The 21,595-nt window shown below is 40.7% G+C and overlaps 1 pseudogene and 3 gene segments (V, D, J or C); all 4 read right to left on the reverse strand.

The window, feature by feature from the left end:
- The window catches only part of LOC132868332 (Ig mu chain C region membrane-bound form-like), a 76,558-nt gene extending 59,644 nt beyond the window's left edge, over positions 1-16,914 (reverse strand). Inside the window, 2 exon segments of the C gene segment in view lie at positions 10,588-10,875; positions 16,869-16,914. Of these exon segments, the coding sequence occupies positions 10,588-10,875; positions 16,869-16,914 (334 nt within the window).
- LOC132868345 (Ig heavy chain V region XIG8-like) lies at positions 5,624-6,043 on the reverse strand. The segment is given in 2 exon segments: positions 5,624-5,883; positions 6,001-6,043. Coding segments are annotated over 2 exon segments (303 nt in total).
- Positions 11,878-12,357, reverse strand: LOC132868336 (immunoglobulin heavy variable 1-46-like). The segment is given in 2 exon segments: positions 11,878-12,188; positions 12,307-12,357. Coding segments are annotated over 2 exon segments (351 nt in total).
- A 1,617-nt stretch (positions 16,915-18,531) lies between the features above and the next one.
- Positions 18,532-20,898, reverse strand: LOC132869407 (Ig heavy chain V region 914-like; annotated as a pseudogene).
- Positions 20,899-21,595: the final 697 nt, after the last annotated feature.

Here is a 21,595-nt window from a genome sequence, read left to right on the forward strand (position 1 = left end):
CTCGCTACTTCCTGCCAGCCAATGACTGAACATTTCACAGCGTCCTTTTTAGTGTTGAGCTCATGACTTTAATGTAAATCCCAGGAGAACATGTTTTCATATTTATTCCACTCTCTCAGTCCTTTGAAGCTCAGCATGGTGGGTAGATGTTGTGTGAATAGAGAAAGAGCGCACCTCACAGGCCTTAAAGCTGAAAGAAAAACATCATCATGTTCAGACATTTCTAATGTGGCTGCAGGATAAATATACAGGAGACACTACAAGACTAAAGGTGGAGGAAACTTTCGAAATTTGAATGTTTGTCAAAAAAGGAAAATAATGTGCACCTCTACTTGTTAGAAACGGCTGCGTTATTTTTGTCTGGCTGTTCAATAGCTTATTGATGTCAGAGAATAGATCTATGGATGATTTACTTGACCTTCCTTTTTCCCCAGAATGCCTTTGGAGGAGAAACTAAAAGTCGGTGGACTAATGACAGTTTTTGATCAAATACAAATTACACAAAAGGACAGACAACAGAACTGCACTTTTAGTGTTTTGTTGTCATAATTTACTCCACATTATTCTGATGATGCCATGGATGAGACCTCATGATGCACTGCATTACTCACCATTAACAGTTTAACTGGCAAGCATTTGATAGATATTAGATATGAGCCTGTCGACTATTAATCGACTGTTTGTGTGATTTGTGGCTTCCACAAGCTTCATATCTGACCACATGCTCCGGTGACTTTATTAGAGCTGATTCTCCTCCTGATGCACACCTCAAGATTGTCCTTTTCTCAGCAATTCTGAGAGTAGTTCCAGCTGCATTGTTTCTACAGTATATGATTGACACAGAGACTTATGTCATAGATGCTCCACATGAATGGATTTAAAAAAAAAAAAAAGTGTTTTATTGTTGATATGGTGAAGTTTTGTGTGAGGAGTCATGATGGAGAGATCTGAATACATTATTTGGAATGAAGAGGTAGAAATACAGAAGGGAGGTTTCTTAAAGATAATCATCAGCAGAGTGAAGATCTTCTCAGTTTGACATATAAAGAAGTCTCAGGTACCTTGTGTTAACATGAGAACAAAGATGCAGTACCGAGTGACCCTCAGCCCCATCATCAAGCTCTTTGATTCAGTTTTGTGATGTGAGCTTTGGGTGAGCAAGAGGCTGATTTTTATCACAGTATAAATTTGCATCAACACCCTTCAACGAATAGATTTTATCCTTTCATGAATCCTTATTCTGAACAAGCGAGTTGCTGCTTTCTACAGATTATTTTAATTCCAGCAGTTTGGAGTCGTGATGCTGGACAAAACCGGTCCATTTCCTTTTCTCTCTCATCAGATTCTGTGCTGCTGAACAGACTCAGTGTTTATAAATTCAGGAAATTAACCATGGACCTGTAGTGTTCCTGCAGCTTCCATCTCAAACAGCAGCAGCCACTTTACAACAACTTCACTTGGAAATCATGTTGAAGAGGGAGCATCCATGACCACTGTGGAGGATTAAACCCAAAACCACAGGCTGCTGAATGAGTCACATGAGAAGGCAGTGTGTAGATTCACTTTATTTATTGAGCTCTGCTGCCTCCTTCAGCAGTTTCAGAAATTTCCCTGAAAACTCCGAGTACAGACTGTGTGTTAAACACAACACACTGCTAGAAACATGCTGGATTATTCCACAGACTCAACAGTTATTCCAAGTCTTTATTCAATATTCTGGACTAACTTCTCCATTAAATTGTTTATATGATGACTGTGTGTTTAAAATGATGTGGATGAAATGGATTTTAAATCCGTGTGTGTTTGTAGACACAGGAACATTTTCTGTCAAGCATTGTTTATGGATCCTTTATGAAAGGAGTCTCCAGTGTCGACATTTTTGTAACATTCAGAGGAAAAAAGTGTGAATAAGTTTTCTGCACCTGGAAAGTGTTCACCATAGAGAAGTTTGCATTTACAGAATGGCTGTTTATATCAGGCAGTAAGGAACTAATCAAAGAAACTTATCTTTTGAAAGCTTCACAACAATTAAATGTAATTATAAATGGATAAAGTGTATGATGTGTCATTCTTTAATCAATAAAGCATTGTAACTGTGAGCACACGGCTGTGGTGTAAGACACAACAGGATGAGCTTTTATAGAACAATAAGCAAATTGAATTTGGTAACATTACCCCATAAATCATAAAATCAAATTGGTCAAGATCCTTTGATTGTGTCTGAAGAAAGTTCAGCAATGTTTGAGATGATGGTTTTGTTGTAAAACTGCTTAAAATCGACGCTGCAAACTCATCATAAAAATAACTGAACTGAACCTATTAGGTGTCATTTGTGTGATTTATGTTTCTTAAGTTGAGTGGAAAAGTGTTGTCCTTGAGATCAGATTGTGATAATGGACACTTTTTTTTTCATTCAGAAGTTCTAGTAGGACTTTGTACAGGATGTTTTTGTACAGGGTTTTCATTTATCCATCTCGCTGTGGTTCACGAGCGCAGTAATACACAGCTGTGTCTTCAGTCTGCATGTTCTGCCCTGTTAATGTTACTGTGCTGCTGGACAAGTCAATGGAAACCTGAAACCTGCTTTTCAGTTTCTCACTGTAGTAAGTGCTACCGCTCCCACAAATCTGTCCGATCCACTCCAGAGTTTTTCCTGCAGGTTGTCGGATCCAGTGTGTCCAGTAGCTGCAACCAGTTAATGAATATCCAGACACTTTACAGGTCAGTGTCAGTGACTGACCAGGGGTTAATACTGTGGATCCAGTCTGGATCAGCTCAACACAGTGAACACCTGGGAAAGAAAAGTTATTTTCATGGTGGAAAAGCAATAAAACAAACTGTATTAACTGTCAAATGTAAAAACACTTACAGTGTACGGCTGCCAGCAGCAGCAGCAGCAGGAGGGATGTCGAGATACACATATATAGACACATATAACAGGGAAGGACATTATTGCTTTTCCACCATGAAAATAACTTTTCTTTCCCAGGTGTTCACTGTGTTGAAGCAGAAGAAGTAAAAGCTCTTGGTCTTCACTGCTTAAATATATAACAGGGAAGGACATTTGCATGGAGACACTCCTTATCTTAGACGGAGAACTAAATAAAGAGATATCAGTAGATGCAATATTCACAGTCTCATGATTACAGAGGAATTTCGAGAAGAATACAGTATACACTCCTCAGACAAAAGAGAAACATGGAGCTCGATGTGGATGATTCGGTGTCTGATGATGAAAAACAGTTGTTTCCTGTGAAAGAAGAAAATGTTTGCTTTTACACTATCAAATTTAAAGGTTCACTGCTCCACCTGTTCCAAACTGTAAAATCTCATCTCATTATCTCTAGCCGCTTTATCCTGTTCTACAGGGTCGCAGGCAAGCTGGAGCCTATCCCAGCTGACTACAGGCGAAAGGCGGGGTACACCCTGGACAAGTCGCCAGGTCATCACAGGGCTGACACAGACACAGACAACCATTCACACTCACATTCACACCTACGGTCAATTTAGAGTGACCAGTTAACCTAACCTACATGTCTTGGGACTGTGAGGGAAACCGGAGCACCCAGAGGAACCCACGCGGACACGGGGAGCACATGCAAACTCCGCACAGAAAGGCCCTCACTGGCCACAGGGCTTGAACCCAGACCTTCTTGCTGTGAGGCGACAGTGCTAACCACTACCCCTCCATGCCGCCCCCAATCTGTAAAATGTAAAATATAATTTTAATGACATACAGTGGATATCTCTTGTGTTTGCACAGAACAGGGATAATTCCTATCCAGGCCTCTTGTCAGGCCTCTTGTCAGCTTCTGATTAACATTGCAGATCGAGATGGTGACTTTGGAAGACGTGCTGATATTTATTGCACCGTTTCAGTCTGTTGAACCTGAAATGGTGCAATAAATATTGGGTGGGTGGATATTGTGTAAAAAGAGAAAGAGCGCCTCTCACAGGCCATAAAGCATCATGAAATAATATTTTAAATTTCTTTTGAGGATGAAGAAATCCAGGACAAGGAGAAAGATTGTGTAGATTTGATTGATTGGATTGGATTGGATTAACTTTAATCAACTTTAACTTGAATTATGGAAAACATAAAAATAATTTGCACTTCTGGCCAAATGTTGGTCCAAATCGACATTTTTTTTTTAAATCCATCATTTTTTTATGCTTTCAACTTGTCTGTAATCATTGGATATTTCAGTATATACTGTATGTAGGTTGTGACAAATTTCCAGAAAGGGTTTATGTCAAGTTTTAAATCAGAATGAACCTCACAAATATGTGGAGTGGTCTGGCCAAGATCTGAGATGGGAACAACAGTCAGTGAGTGTAATTTCCTCACCAGAGGTGATTCTAGAGTCTGTTGTGGCCCCAAGCAAAAATTTCCAGGGGGCCCTTCTGACCAGTGTTCATCACCAATATGTTATAAATAATCTGACACCAACGAAAAATGTATGAAACCAAATTTTGTTAAATTCCAAATGTGAAAATATAATGGTAAAGAACAATAAAAACAATAAAAAACAAAATAAATAAGCCCTCGGGCCCAGACTCTCTGGGGGCCCCTGGGCCAGGGGGCCCCAAGCAGTTGCCTGCCTTGCCTGTTCACAAGCTGCGCGTCTGTTCCTCACACAGTGAATGTCACACGTTCATCACATTGTTGGATCATTACATGCCACAGTGAAATGGACATGAGTCAAAACAGTTCAGTTTGTAATCAGATATCAAAATGTCTGCGATGTTCCTGCACCACAGTCAGAATGAAATCTTGAACTGCGAGAACTTTACTTGTGGTTGAGGTCCATGCAAAAGAGAAACAGTTCAGGAAAAGAAAGCCTGGAGTTATGAGAAATATCTACTGTATGTGAGACAATGTCCAAATCTGCTCACAGGAAGTGTTTTCCCAGTCCAACACACATTTATTCATCTCATCTCATCTCATTATCTCTAGCCGCTTTATCCTTCTACAGGGTCGCAGGCAAGCTGGAGCCTATCCCAGCTGACTACAGGCGAAAGGCGGGGTACACCCTGGACAAGTCGCCAGGTCATCACAGGGCTGACACATAGACACAGACAACCATTCACACTCACATTCACACCTACGGTCAATTTAGAGTCACCAGTTAACCTAACCTGCATATCTTTAGACTGTGGGGGAAACCGGAGCACCCGGAGGAAACCCATGCGGACACGGGGAGAACATGCAAACTCTGCACAGAAAGGCCCTCGCCGGCCACGGGGCTCGAACCCGGACCTTCTTGCTGTGAGGCGACAGCGCAAACCATTACACCACCGTGCCACCCCGTCTTTGAGTTCAGTTGCATGTTATTTAGCTCCCACTTGTGCAGGACTGGGACTGTATGTGCCCGAATATACAGTATTTCAGAAGTTTTATAGATTTATTTCTTTTTCTGTTCAATCAAGCGACCACATAAAGGTCAAAAAGATGATTTCTAAATGTTCACTCAGGTCTTTGTCCAATGTTCATGGAGTGATTTGACTAAACACACCCTGAAGTGAACTCAGCACAGCACAACCCTGGTTTTTGTCCAGCTGTACCAGTAACATGAATGAGTGTGTCTCTTGTGCGCAGTAATACACAGCTGTGTCCTGCGTCTCAAAATGTTGCCCCTTTAAAAACACTGCTGCTGGAGACGTCTGCAGAGATACTGATTTTGCTCTTGAGGGAGTCTTTTACAGAAGAGTTGCTGCTACACACATATCCAGTCCATTCCAGAGTCTTGGATGGTGTTTGTCGAATCCAGTAAGGACAGTAGCTGGAGATTGAAAACCCAGAGAATTGACAGGAGATGGTAAACGCCTCTCCAGGTCGTACAACTATATTATCAGACTGAGTAAATTCAACCGAATTCACACCTGTAAAGATCAACAGAATAAAACGCTTTATTTTGAACACAATCAATGCTTTTTCAGATCAATAAGAGATGTACAATGAAACAGAAAGTCATTTCAGTGAGTGAGAACTGTGCTTACAGGACGCAGCTGCCAGAAACAGCAGAAAAGAGATGGAGCTCATGGTGTTTGGACTGGCAGCTGTACGGTGACTGCTCTTGAATCTCCACAGCTCACAGAGATTTTTATTACCTCTCAGTTCCTGACTTGATGAGAAAAAGGGGGGAGACTGAGACTGACATGCAGATTTTACAAATGAGGTTTTGTCTTGCACAGTTTGGAGTTTTCCCTCCTCCAAACACACCTGATCCAACTGATAGAGCATTTACAGATTCTCCAGTGTCAGCACTCTGTAACGATCAGGATGTTTTTTAGCACCGTGATTTCTCAGTATTCAAGGGAGAGGCAACATAGGTTGGTGTGAGAATGACTGTTTATAGCTGTGATAACATAAGTGAGAACATTATTGTTATTAAAAATAAACTGTTATTAAAAATGACACAAACTTTCAAAACTTGATTACAATGGAAGAAAGGAAAAGTGTGACTGAGATGGTTTATTAGTTGCATTGAAAGGATGTCTCTGATGTGTCCAAAAGTTTTTGGAGGGGGAATCCAATGTTCTGTGTCACTGCGAGTCTGAAGCAATAATTTAAAAAAAAGCCTCCTTGATAAACCTCACTGACAGTAACTTTTCATATAATATTGAAAACGCATTGGGGAAAAAAAGACTTGAGGACGTGCTGTTACTGGAAATCAACTTTGAACAGTTTGAAAAGTAACTCCTCTTCATGTCAGTTTGCATCACATCAAAACAATGTTGATTATTTTCTGAAAACAGCACACCACTGTAATGTGTCTTAATGTGTGGCAGGACACAAACACATCAATTCACTGTTGCTTTATTCGAGCAAAACTGAAATCATACTCAGAGTCCAGTCGGGAACACGTCTGAGAAACAGAAAGGTTTCAAAATAAAACACTGTACTGGGAGAGTATTGTTTTTGCTGATACATTCTTTTCACGGGCGATTGCTCTAAGACAACGAGGGAGGCTCAGCCTCCTCTAAAAATGACAAACATCATGTAGGATGAATTGCGCTAGGCTTATGTTATAGCCGACCTTATAACATTGCTATTTCAGATCCAGAATCATAGAAATATATGTGCTCAACCCAACTACAGTGCAAAATCATTCCGTTATAACTTTCCCCAGTGCGCCTAATGTGTGCGTGAGTTTTTCCCCCTTGTGACAGCGTGATGCAGCCCAGCCTCAGTGGATTGGGAGCTCTGTGCTTGTCAGTCTCAAAATGCAAGACGATTATTGGACAAATACTGCGAAAATGCCCGCCCACGGAGTCTCATGGACTCCCAGCCTCAGTGGACTTCAACGGCATTTGGGAGCTCTGCGCTTTTCAATCTCAAAATGCAAGACGGTTATTGGACAAATACTGCGAAAATGCCCGCCCACGGACTCCGAGCCTCACATGGGAGGGACATGGCAGTTTCCGCGAGGAGACTGGTGATTGGTGAAAGCGGCCGGATATTTTCTTTGATTGACAGCTCGTTTCAACTATAGACAGGCAGCGGTACAGTGTTGCCAGATTGGGCGGTTTTAAGTGCATTTTGGCGGGTTTTGAACATATTTTGGGCTGGATAACGTCAGCAGTATCTGGCAACATCAGTTCAGTCCCATGCAGATTCGCAAGTGCTGTGGTGTATTGTAAGAGATCGGCTTACATTTCGATTTCATTCATTACATACGGTTTCTACCAGCTTTTTTAGTTTGTATATATTTTCATTGTAAATAAAGTGTAAATATAGTGTTGTCAAGTTTGCTATCTTAGTTCCAGAAATTTTGTTTATTTGAGTGACTGAACTTGAACTTGAGGGGGCTAGTCAGCTAGCAAGAAAGCTGTGCACGGATGACAAGCATTGCTGATTTAATTTTGGTGAAGCCATTTGCCAGTCTTCCTTTCGAGGAAAAAATTAAAATTAAAGAGCAGGGTAGACCAACGCCTCAAATTGACTTGGTGAAAAAGGTAGGGAATAATACTCGTTCCTTTCAGCTCTCCTGGTACGAGAAAGTGAATTGGCTAACAGCAAGTGACCCACATCAACAACAGTAAATAGGCTACTTTAGTAATATGTCATAGATGGACAAAAAATATAGACTCTATTTAAAATGTTTATGCTGAGTATATTATATTGGAATATATGTTTTTCTGGATATGAATTAAACACAGCTACAATTTGGAAAACATTTTTAAACAAAAACACAGCCGAGGTCAATTTTTAAACAACATGCCACAATTTTAAAATATAAAATGTTAAAATATTACCCCCCCCCAACACCACCATCATGTATATTGGACAGTAGGCTAATGGGCCAAAAGAACCTGTTATTTCACAGTTTGTGACCCTGCCAACAATCAGCCAGATCAGAGGCAAGAGTATGGGCAAAACTGATGTGTTTTTTCTTTTAAAATCTGGAAATATCGTAACCGACCAGCCTCCCCTGTTTGAAAGACTACCGGCCGCCACTGATTCTTTTTAAGTCCTGGGTGTTTTTGTACAGGGATGTTGTTGATTTGTCTCACTGTGGTTCACGAGCGCAGTAATACACAGCTGTGTCTTCACTCTGCATGTTCTGCCCTGTTAATGTTACTGTGCTGCTGGACGTGTCTCTGGAAACCTGAAACCTGCTTTTCAGTTTCTCACTATAGTAAGTGTTACCGCTACCACATATCTGTCCGACCCACTCCAGAGTTTTTCCTGCAGGTTGTCGTATCCAGTTTGTACAGTAGCCGCTGTCAGTTAAAGAATATCCAGACACTTTACAGGTCAGAGTCAGTGACTGACCAGGGGTTAATACTGTGGATCCCGTCTGGATCAGCTCAACACAGTGAACACCTGGGAAAGAAAAGTTATTTTCATGGTGGAGAAAGAAAAAGCAATAAAAAAGTGTATTAAATGTCAAATGTAAAAACACTTACAGTGTACGGCTGCCAGCAGCAGCAGCAGGAGGGATGTAGAGATCATGGTGTGTGTTGAAGCAGAAGAAGTAAAAGCTCTTGGTCTTCACTGCTTAAATATATAACAGGGAAGGACATTTGCATGGAGACACTCCTTATCTTAGACTGAGAGCTGAAGAAGTCGATCCCAGAATCTGCAATATTACCAGTCTCATGTCCTCATCTCAAGACTACAGAGAGATTTCTCGAAGAATAGACACTCCTCAGACAAAAGACAAACATGGAGCTCTATGTGTCTGATTTAGTGTCTGCTGATCAAAGTTCAAGGTTGGCTGCCCCACCTGGAGAGAAGTTTGTATCCAAGACAATGATGAATTCTGACCACGTGATGTGTTTTCCCAGTCCAACACACATTTATTTAAAAAAAAACAAATAAACTGCTTGAACTTAAATTTAGTTTAATGTCTTTGAGTTCAGTCGCATGTTATGTAGCGATCACCTATGCAGGAATGGGACTGTATGTGCTTGAATATACAGTATTTCAGAGATTCTATAGATTTATTTATTTTTCTGTGAAAAAAGCAACCACACAAGGGGTTCAAAGATGATTCCAAATGTTCAATCAGGTCTTTGTCCAATGTTCATGGAGCAATATGACGAAACACACACTGAAGTCAACTCAACACAGCACAAACCTGGGAATGTTTTTTTTTTTTTGTAAAGGGAGATTCATCTGATGGAGAATGTGTGGCTTTTAATGGAACAGAAGCCTCTTTATCATATACTAGAATTTTCAATCAAATATTCAACTATTAGTGAAATAGGCAACAAGGATTAAATACTAAATTTAGAATTATAATTATTATCAATGCTTGAGGATATTGGGATCATAATCGTGGAAAAAAAATTCTACTTCTCCTCAAAGTCATGACAAAATGCTCTCACACTTTCTCACACATGATACACAAACTCTGATTTGTTGAAGTGATTATTGTTCCCAAATGATACTACGGTATAACAAGTTCTTGGAAGTGAAATTCAGTCAGTCTTTAAAAAAATAACTTGGATGAAACTCTGCTGTTGTTAGTGTTTATTTTTATGCTTCCACCACCGTAAGGTGCAGGAAGCATTATGTTTTCGGGTTGTCCGTCTGTCCGTGCGTCCGTGTGTGTGTCCGTCCCGAAACCTTCTGAACGCGATATCTCAAAGGCTAATGAAAGGAATTTCACCAAACTTGCACCATTTGTGCGCTTTGGGACAAACATGAACTGTTTAGATTTTGAGATCAAAAGGTCTAAGGTCAAGGTCACTGTGAGGTCAAATGTCTGTCCGAGAACATTGTGAACACAATATGTCCAAGGCAAATCAAAGGAATTTCACCAAACTTTCACCATTTGTGCATTTGGGGACAAACATAAACTGATTAGATTTTGAGATCAAAAGGTCTAAGGTCAAGATTACTGTGAGGTCAAATGTCCATCCCCAAATCACAACTTAATAAGGCGTGTAGTCTACCAGGCGGAGGCATCCCCATCGATGCTGTTGGCGTCGAGTTCTATCTACTGTAGTTTCATGAGACTTGGATTGATAAGTGTTGTATCTTGTGGACATTCTGTTATACTGGACATGGTCTGAGGTGTTTTTGTACGTTACAGGGATGTTGTTGATTTGTCTCACTGTGTGGATCATGGGCACAGTAATATACAGCTGTGTCTTCAGTCTGCAGATTCTGTCCTTGAATTGTTATTGTGTTTGTAGCAGTGTCTCTGGAGATGCTGAACTTGTTTTTCAGTTTCTCACTGGAAGAGGTACTCCCATCATAATAGATGATTCCAATCCACTCCAGAGTTTTTCCTGCAGGTTGTCGGATCCAAGCTGTACCATAGCTCGTAACTGAGTATGAAACCTTGCAGTGGATGGAGAGACTCTGTCCTGGCTGGACTGTCATGGAAGCAGGCTGAGTCAGTTCTCCACCATGCAAATCTGTGGAGGAAAACACATGGTGATATCTCACACAATATACACTGCACATTTAATGGTATTGTAGTAAATTAATGAATTTGATAACGCACTCACAGGAAGCAGCTGCCAGCAGGAGCTTCTCTGTTCTCCAAAGTTTAACAGAGACCATCACACCACATAAATAGAGCGATATCCAGCCCTGATGCTTGTATTTGCTTATCTGCTGCTGATGGGAGGAGAACGGATTTCAAATTTATTTAAATCAGGAGGAGGAGATTCATCTGATGGAGAATGTGTGGCATTTTAATGGAACTAATCTTTTCCAGGACAGAAAGCTCTTTACAAACTTCCATTATTTATAAATCAATAACAGAGGGAATTATACATATAGAGAAACTCACAATAAGTTTTAGGTACTACATTTCGGGTGATAATTATTATCTGTGTTTGAGGACATAAACTCCTATCCTGCCCACTTCTGCATTTATTTTTCTTTGCAATATTTTCTCGCAAACTCTGTTGGTTCTTTTCCCCACAATATAAACACATTAGTTCTTGAAACCACAGTGACGTGAACAAGGATAAAGCAGAAAACGTGTCACGCAGCATCACATGACCTCCCAATACACTGCCATGTTCATGTTTCTGGTCTTTTGTGGCTCCCACAAGCTTCATATCTGACCACATGCTCCTGTGACTTTATTAGAGCTGATACCCCTCTTGATGCACACCTCAAGTTTGGACTTTTCTGATAACTATTTCTTTTTTTCAAAATGAAACATTATTCCAGCCATATTGTTGGACATCAGTCCTCTCTCGGTCATTTTAACCTCAACATGTTGGGCAGATGTTGTCGAAGTAGAGAAAGAGTGCCTCTCAGAGGACTTGAAGCAAAATGAAAAGCAGAATGTTCATGATGTTTCTAATAAATAGCTCTAGGGTTCAATTTCCTGCTGAGGGAATATTTACAGCTCATGAGGATGTGCTTGTGTCAGTTTTTGTACAGCTCTTGAGTCTGTTGTGTCAGTGTGAGTCTCGTGCACAGTAATAAACAGCCGTGTCTTCTGGCACCAGACTGCTGATATCCAAGTAAAGCACACTGTTGCTCGTGTCTCTGGAGATGCTGAAGCGAGTTTTAAATGAAGCTCCAGAGTCTATGCTTCCACCACTCCATATGATCCCAATCCACTCCAAGCCTTTTCCTGGAGGCTGTCTGATCCAGCCTGTGCCGTAGCTAGTGAGGGCATAGCCAGAAACCTGACAGGACAACTTCACTGAGGCTCCAGGAGGTTTAACCTCAGCAGGAGATGAGGTCAGACTGATGCCATGCACATCTGAGAAGAGGAGAACAGTAACACATCCAGAAACAATTAAATTCACCTCACTTCTTCAACTCAGACTGAAATATGGAGCGTATAAAAAGGTAAGTTGTGGAGAGATGCGTTTACTCACAGGATACAGAGGATATCAGAAGAAGAAGAGACCAGCTCATGATTCGGCTGCTGTACTTGAACAAACACAGAGGCTGCTGTGGACTTGCAGTGGATTTATATCTCTTGGGGGGGTGGATTTGCATGCATTGTGTGTTCTGTATTTAATGGTTTTTATGGCGGGCTTTTGACAGAACAGCTTTTCTTCAAACATTTTCATTCATAAAACTGTGTCGACCCAAAGAGCCCAGCTTCTGAAAAGGAACAAATGAACAAAAATGAATAAACAGATTTGATCTGAATATATTTTCAGTCTTGTGTTTGGATAAAGGAAGGAACCAACTGTTCATAGTTTGGATCATTGTCTTGTGAGATAATAAACGACCTGCCCACTAGCTGTCTTGCAGAGGGGCACAGCTTTTCCTCAAGAAGTTGCTTGTACTTGGCAGCATCCATTTTCTCTTCAATCCTCATCAATTGCTCTGTCCTCGCTAAAGAGAAAGCACCCCCACAACATAACTTTGCCCCCACCATGCTTCACAGTAGGTCCCCCCCCACATGGTGGGCTGTGGTTTTGTTTTTTTTTTTGCCAAATATAGCACTTGGATTTTCATCCAAGAAGGTCAATTTTGGCCTCATCTAACCATAGCACCTTTTGCTACATCACATCAGAATCTTTGAGGTGCATCTCTGCATCATGCAAACAAAAGTGTGGCACTTTTTCAGAAAAAAAAGCTTCTTTCTTGACACCCTGTCAAACAGGCCAGCTTTGTGTCAAGCTTGTGAGATTGTTGGAACACGTACAGTCTGAACAGTCCCAGCGATAATGTCTTGTAACTCTTTCAAAGTTGCAGTTGGCCTCTTGATAGCTTCTTTGATCAATAGCCTCCTGACTCAGTCATCCAGTTTAGATAGACAGCCTGATCTAGACAAGGTGTTGGTGGTGTCCTACACTTTCTACTTCTTTATGATGCTCTGAACCTGACTCAGAGGGATAGTTAAAGCCTTCAGTACCTTTTCCTCACTTTCTCTTATCTTGTGCCTTCCTACAACTTTATCCCAGAGGTCTTTTGAAAGTACTTTCCCAACAATGGTGAATTCTTTGCAAGACGATACACTACTAGCAGTTGAGTCTTCAAGAAAGAGCTGGTTTTAGACTGAAATCCTCCAAACCAATTGATGTCAGTTGGGGCAATTAGCCTGGGCTTTGATTTCCAAGTTGATGGGTTGCACTGGAGCAAGTTCATTATGAAATACTCCAAAGGGCTGATCACTGAACCACAAGCAGGAATTTCACTACTTAATTTTTAATACGTGTCCAGAATATTTTAAAACTCTATTTTAACTTTGATGATGAGGGTTGTGTGTACAAACAGCTCAAAAAGTTAAACTGAATTTAGGTTCATTTCCAGGCTGTAATGTGACAAAAAGTAAAGATTTCTCCAGTGAATGATGACTTTTTATAGGCACTGGATATAGTAGGATGAAGGTCTCAGGAAGAGCTTGGGTGTATTTTGTGCACTTTGGAAAATGTTTCAGTTTCTTTCTTTTCAGGGTGTCTTTGTCTTTTTCTTTTCCTGGCCATGCTTTAAGTCAGTCTAGTACCTTCTTTCTACCACTTTCGATCTGTTTTCTTTTGTTTCTTTTCCATTTCTTTATTCCTAGTCTCATTTTGATTTCCAGTTTGCTCTTTGCTCATGGCAAAGCCTTGACATACCATACCAGTCTCCCCTCCACAAAGAGGTGATGAAGCACCACTTCCAGTGCTGGCGGTGTAGTGTGACCTTTTCCAGTTCCAGGAACATCATCAACTTCAGAGAGGGAAGAGTAACTCAGTAACACTTCATAACTCCACCCTGCTGATGATTATTTTCAGCATGTTTACAAATGGGCGGCACGGTGGTGTAGTGGTTAGCGCTGTCGCCTCACAGCAAGAAGGTCCTGGGTTCGAGCCCCGGGGCCGGCGAGGGCCTTTCTGTGTGGAGTTTGCATGTTCTCCCCGTGTCCGCGTGGGTTTCCTCCGGGTGCTCCGGTTTCCCCCACAGTCCAAAGACATGCAGGTTAGGTTAACTGGTGACTCTAAATTGACCGTAGGTGTGAATGTGAGTGTGAATGGTTGTCTGTGTCTATGTGTCAGCCCTGTGATGACCTGGCGACTTGTCCAGGGTGTACCCCGCCTTTCGCCCGTAGTCAGCTGGGATAGGCTCCAGCTTGCCTGCGACCCTGTAGAAGGATAAAGCGGCTAGAGATAATGAGATGAGATGAGATGTTTACAAATGTTTTATTCTTTCCTCAGACAGAATATTTAAGATTTGGGGGAAAATAATTGTCCTTATATGTTCTGAAGTGACCAGGACAGAAAAAGACAAGCTTCCATATTATGAAGATGTTGATGTCCAGCTCTCAAACTTCATGTATCCCTGTGCTTCTCTAGCGCTGTAATACACTGCAGTGTCTTCTGTTCCCACGCTGTTCGTGTGCAGATACACCTGCATCTTACTGTTGTCTCTGGAGATGATGAAGTGGTCATTAACTGCACTGGAGTAATATTTGTTACTTCTACCCTGTGAGACAGTTGCAACCCATTCCAGCCCTTTTCCATTTCCAGGTGCTTGTCTGATCCAAGCCATGTAACAGCTCCTAAAGTCAGTTTCTGAGACTGATCAGGTTTGATGATCACTGAATCAGACTTGATTGGTGTCTGAAAAACCAACTCAAGTTCAGTGACATTTAACTGTAATTTATCTTGTATGTACTGTGTATTCTTTGTGTTATGTATGAGATGTACTGACTCCCAGTGACCAAAAATTTCTGATTCTAAGACTTTTAATTGCAACATGATGTACACTGCAGTGTTGAAGGTTAAAAAAGTATATTTATACTCATGATCCTCAGCAGTAGTCTTCCTGTCACATTAACCATGGCAGTAAATGTTACGATATCCTGCAGCCCCTTCATCCTGTCGACCGACACAGAAAAACTACCATTTTACACTTCCTTGCATTCTCCAAACTCAGTCCCCACCTTTACTTCAATAAAGCTGGACCATCAAAGAGCAGATCCGACCAGTACAGCCTCATCTGCAACCATGTGGCTCCTTTATTCCCTGGTGCTGCTCATTGCTGCATCCTGTAATTTCATGCATCTGTTGTTGGATCCATTTTTGTAATTTGTGTATTTGTTGTTGACATATTTTCGAGAAATTAAATGACTGGTTCTTATTTTTTCATTGCAGTTGCATTTGGTGCAATTGATTTTGCTCAGCCAGGTCATGTGATTGTCCAGCCTGGACAGGCTTTGACCATTGGCTGTAAAGTGTCTGGATGTAAAGTGTCTTGACTGATAGCAGCTATTGTACAAACTGGATCTGACATGCTCCAGGGAAAAAGATGCAGTGGATTGGATACCTTTGTAGCAGTGGAAGCACAGGGTGCACAGATTCACTGAAAAACAGGTTCAGCATCACTCAGGACACAACCAGTAACACAGTCACTCTCCAGGGTCAGAACGTGCAGATGGAAGATGCAGCTGTGTATTATTGTGTGTGATACGATAAGACAGTGATATGTATTACTACTGGAGTGCCTGGACAAAAAAACCATGGATCAGCCTTGTGCCTTTTATCTTCATCTTTGGACTGTAAAGACATCCCATTGTTCACCTTCTGAATTTTAGATTTATCTTGTCATTAATTTGCTCAGTAATATCAACATACTGTAACTGCATTGGGTAGAGTGGGACATGTCATACTTTTTACACTTTCTTATATTTCCTTGTTGTGATACAAAACAAATGGGGATTCTGAATAATGATTTGAGAAAAAAACTGTTCATTAAAAATTCTGGAAAATGAAGACGTGAAAAATTAAAAAAATGACTAATCTTGAAAGAATATCATTGTCCTGCAATTCGTTGATCAAAATTACTGTTTGTGTGTTTGATATGACACAAAATATTAAACCTTTATCCCAGTGAAATTCATTTAAAACACAGGGAAGAGATTCAACTGATGGAGAATGTGTGGCTTTTAATGGATCGGAAGCCTCTTTATCAAATATGATAATTTTCAATCAAATTTTAAAGGATCAGTGAAATAGGATAAGTTTTGTATCTTGTGGACATTCGGTTGTACTGTACACTGGATGAGGTGTTTTTGTACAGGGATGTTGTTGATTTGTCTCACTGTGGTTCACGAGCGCAGTAATACACAGCTGTGTCTTCAGTCTGCATGTTCTGCCCTGTTAATGTTACTGTGCTGCTGGACGTGTCTCTGGAAACCTGAAACCTGCTTTTCAGTTTCTCACTGTAGTAAGTGCTACCATCAGAACATATGTCTCCGATCCACTCCAGAGTTTTTCCTGCAGGTTGTCGGATCCACTCCGTACAGTAGCTGCTATCAGTTAATGAATATCCAGACACTTTACAGGTCAGAGTCAGTGACTGACCAGGGGTTAATACTGTGGATCCGGTCTGGATCAGCTCAACACAGTGAACACCTGGGGAAAAAAAGTTATTTTAATGTTGGAAAAGCAAAAAAACTCTCAGAAAGAAAACTGCATTAAATATCAAATGTAAAAACACTTACAGTGTACGGCTGCCAGCAGCAGCAGCAGGACGGATGTAGAGATCATGGTGTGTGTTAAAGCAGAAGAAGTAAAAGCTCTTGGTCTTCACTGCTTAAATATATAACAGGGAAGGACATTTGCATGGAGACACTCCTTACCTTAGATCAAAAGCTGAAGAAGTCGATCCCAGAATCTGCAATATTACCAGTCTCATGTCCTCACCTCAATATTAGAGAGAAATTTTGAGAAGAATAGACACTCCTCGGAAAAAAGACAAACATGGAGCTCAATGTGTATGATTCAGTGTCTGATGATGGAAAACAGTCATTTCATATGAAAGAATCAAAGATTTGCTTTTTTGCACTTTCAAAATGAAAAGTTTGCTGCCCCGCCTGGAGAGAAGTTTGTACACGAGACAATGTTGAAATCTGACCACGTGAACTGTTTTCCCGGTCCAACACACATTTATTCAAAAAGAACAAATAAACTGCTTGAACTTAAATTTGGTTGAATGTCTTTGAGTTCAGTCGCATGTTATGTATCGATCACCTGTGCAGGACTGGGACTGTATGTGCTTGAATTTACAGTATTTCAGAGATTTTATAGATTTATTTATTTTTCTGTTAAATTAAGCAACCACACAAAAGGTTCAAAGATGATTTCTAATGTTCAGTCAGGTCTTTGTCCATTGCAAAATAACAAAACACACACGACAGTAAACTCATCACAGCACAACCTTGGGAATGGTTTTTGGTAAAGGGAGATTCATCTAATGGAGAATGTGTGGCTTTTAATGGAACAGAAGCCTGTTTATCATATATGATAATTTTCAATCAAATATTCAACTATCAGTGAAATAGGCAACAAGGATTAAATACTAAATTTAGATATATCATTATTATCAATGCTTGAGGATATTGGGATCATGATCGTGGAAAAAATTCTACTTCTCTTTAAAGTCATGACAAAATTCTCTCACACTTTCTCACACATGATACACAAATTCCATGATTTATAAATCAATAATAGAGGGAATTATACATATAGAGAAACCCACAGCAATGATTAGATACTAAATTTAGGGCAATAATTATTTTTCTGTGCTTGAGGACATAAATTCCTGTTCTGCCCACTTCTGCATTTAATTTTCTTTGCAATATTTTGGTTCTTTTCCCCACAATATAAAGACATTAGTCCTTTAAACCACAGTGACGTGAACAAGGATGAAGCAGAAAACGTGTCACGCAGCATCACATGAGCTCCCAATACACTGCCATGTTCATGTTTCTGGTCTTTTGTGGCTCCCACAAGCTTCATATCTGACCACATGCTCCTGTGACTTTATTAGAGCTGACTCCCCTCCTGATGCACACCTCGAGTTTGTCCTTTTCTGACTTTTTTTTTTTTTTTTAAATCAAACATCATTCCAGCCACATTGTTGGACATTAGTCCTCTCTCAGTCCTTTTATTCTCTCAGTCATTTTAACCTCAACTCACTGGGCAGATGTTGTCACAGTAGAGAAAGAGCGCCTCTCAGAGGACTTGAAGCAAAATGAAAAGCAGAATGTTCATGATGATGTTTATAATAAATGTTTTTGGGGTTCAGTCTCTTGCTGAGGGAATATTTACAACTCATGAGGATGTGCTTGTGTAAGTTTTTGGACAGCTCTGGAGTCTGTTGTATCAGTGTGAGTCTCGTGCACAGTAATAAACAGCCATGTCTTCAGCTTTCAGACTCTTCACTTCGAGGTGCAGCATGTTTTTATTGGTGTCTTTAGTGATGGAGAACTGGCCCTGCAGAGACTGAGCAAATATTGTGCCAGTGTCAATGTGCCCAATCCACTCCAGTTCTCGTCCTGGTTTCTGATGGATCCAGTGCATGTAGTAGCTGCCCATTGAGAATCTTGTTCTCCAGAACAAAGAGCCTTATCTACTGATCAACACAACACAAGTTGCTGATATCCTGTATGTAATTCTGTTTAATCTGAGGGTCATGATTCATCGCAGAATGTGAGAAGAAAAATGGCCTGAATGTGCAGAGAGCAACGGGTTGAGATGGTTGAGTTTGCACCGACTGCCCTCTAGAGGCACAAAAGTCCTGTTTTCAAAATATTCAGAACTGGAAGGAAAGATTTTAAAGCATATACTGTACGCAGAGCCATGGCCTCACTTTCATGAGTGTGCTTGCCAAAGGCAAGCACACTATTGTTCTTCTTAAGTTTACTTATTCTGCTTTATTCCGACACGTTTTTTGGATCCACTACTCACCTAGGGCCTTCGAGATAGAGACACCGTTCCAACTCTGAGACGTCTGGCCCGAAGTGGTGCAGTGTGCTTGTATACAGCTTTTGGTCAACGTGCTCGTTCTCTTGTTCTTGTCATTTTTCTTTTGTTTTTTTCCCATAGAGAATGAATAGGACTCATGAATCAAATCGTCCTACTCAGACACGCTCCATCACAAATGCACCAAACCTCATGTGATACTTCAAGCCAACTCCCCCGACACATAGATGCAATTGGTTCTGACCCGCACTCATATTTTTCCTTTCTTTTTGCTCCTCCTTTTTTCCTCCATAGGCTTGCATTGATTTTTGGCCCCATTGAAAATGAATGGTGTTTCAGGAGAAAAACTTTCACTCTCCACCAACTTTTTTAACCAAGTGACCAAACTTCAAGAAACTTCACTTGATGCCTCAGGCCAAGTCCCCGCACAGATCCATCCCCTCATCTGAGACCTGCATTCGTCTTTTCCTTGGTTTTCACGCATCTCTTTTTACCTCCATAGGCTTCCATTGATTTTTGGCCCCATTCAAATGAATGGAGTTTTGCTCAGTAACACTTCACCACACATCCACCAAACTTCATATGGCACCTCAGGACAAATCACCCATCACACACATGATATCAGTTCTGAGCCGCACTTGTCTTTGTCTTGCCTTTAATCCGTCCATTTTTTCTCCATTTTGCCGTGAATCAATGGAAGCTTGACTGAGTCATTCCTCCCTTCCCCCATAGGTGATGATGCATTTGGCAAGGATCTGCTCATTTGAGACTTTGACAGCAAATCAACTTCAACTCAATGGCCACTTTATTAGGAATACTTACACGCACACATGATAGCAATTAGCATATAAGCATTCATGTGTTACCATGCTAGCCATTAGCATGTTACCCATTACGATATCATGCCTGCTGTTAGCTCGTGAGTTGTTAGCATGCTGTGGGTGGTAAAAAAGAGCAACTGGACTTGCTTGAAGATTCTTGAAGATGTTTCACCTCTCATCTGAAAGGCTTCTTCAGTTCTGTCTGACTAATAGGGAGTATCAGGTATTTATCCTCTCATGGATGAAAAGCAATCCTTCGGTGTTGTTGAGCCATCCTGTTGGTGCTGAAAGATGAATGAAAGGATGAAATGCACTGATACCACAGTGCTGCTGAACTCTTGAATCTGATTAAAGTGTTGATTCATGTTTTGCGGGATTTTTTTTTTGAGGTTGACTTGTCACATAAGTTTTGTATTTTGTGGACATTCTGTTCTACTGTACACTGTCTGAGGTGTTTTTGTACAGGGATGTTGTTGATTCGTCTCACTGTGGATTATGAGCACAGTAATACACTGCAGTGTCTTCTGTCCTCACGCTGTTCATGTGCAGATACACCTGCTTCTTGCTGTGGTCTCTGGAGATGGTGAAGTGGCCATTAACTGCACTGGAGAAATACTTTTCAGCACTATCATGTCTTATAGTTGCAACAAATTCCAGCCCTTTTCCAGGAGCCTGTCTGATTCAAGCCATCCAGGAGCTCCCAAAGTTAAATCCAGAAGCTGTGCAGGTCAGTTTGAGACTGGTCAGGTTTGATGATCACTGAATCAGACTCGATCAGTGTCTGACTGCAGGAATCTGAAATACAAGAACACACAAAGACAGGTGTTACAGTTAAAACAACAGAAATAAAGAAGGAAAAAATGTTATTTCAATTGTGAAATCAAGAATACTAACATTGAATGAACATTGCAAGAGCAAAGTAACTCAAAACTCTGCCTCGTCCCATCTCAAAGAATTCAAATGATCTGTTGCTGTAAATGAACACAAACTGCTGGTATGTTGTTGAGCTGAATGTCTCGGCATAAATAATAGAAAGGCAGGATTATATTTGCATGTCACGCCCACTAGAGACATAAAAAAATTCACAGAGGAACAGCCATGAAGATAAAAAGTTTACTGTAAAACTCCAGCTGTGTTTCCTGCTGTCAAGTCCATAACTGTTCTTTACTCATTAGATCTCATGTCCTTTTAGTGCATCACTGTGTATCACTGTAACACCCAGAAGAACATGAAGTTTTCTGATCACTGATCATCACTGAACAACACAAACTTTACAGATTTCATTTTTCAACTGTGTCTCTAATCCAGATTATCTGAGAGAAACTGAATGGAATTCCAGAAATAAATCAGTTCACAAATCATCACTGACTCATTCAGTCAGGAGCTCACGCCCACTCCTTGTCTGTTGTTTAAGCTTTGTTAGGTCTATACAGTAATATGAAGATCCACGGGCTGATTTTGCATGTGCCGAGGATGAGAGCGAGGACACGTTTTACAGCTTGTCAGTTCAGTTTAGTGGTTGTTTTTAATCATCGGTGAACATGCAAGTGACCTTCAAAGTTCTTGTAATTTAGTAATTTCCTTCACTTTAGAGATGGTTGTTAATTATTCATGAACATATTTTATAGAATGAATCAATGTTT

The sequence above is a fragment of the Neoarius graeffei genome, chromosome 20 (assembly GCF_027579695.1).
Source record: "Neoarius graeffei isolate fNeoGra1 chromosome 20, fNeoGra1.pri, whole genome shotgun sequence".
Lineage (NCBI taxonomy): Eukaryota > Metazoa > Chordata > Actinopteri > Siluriformes > Ariidae > Neoarius > Neoarius graeffei.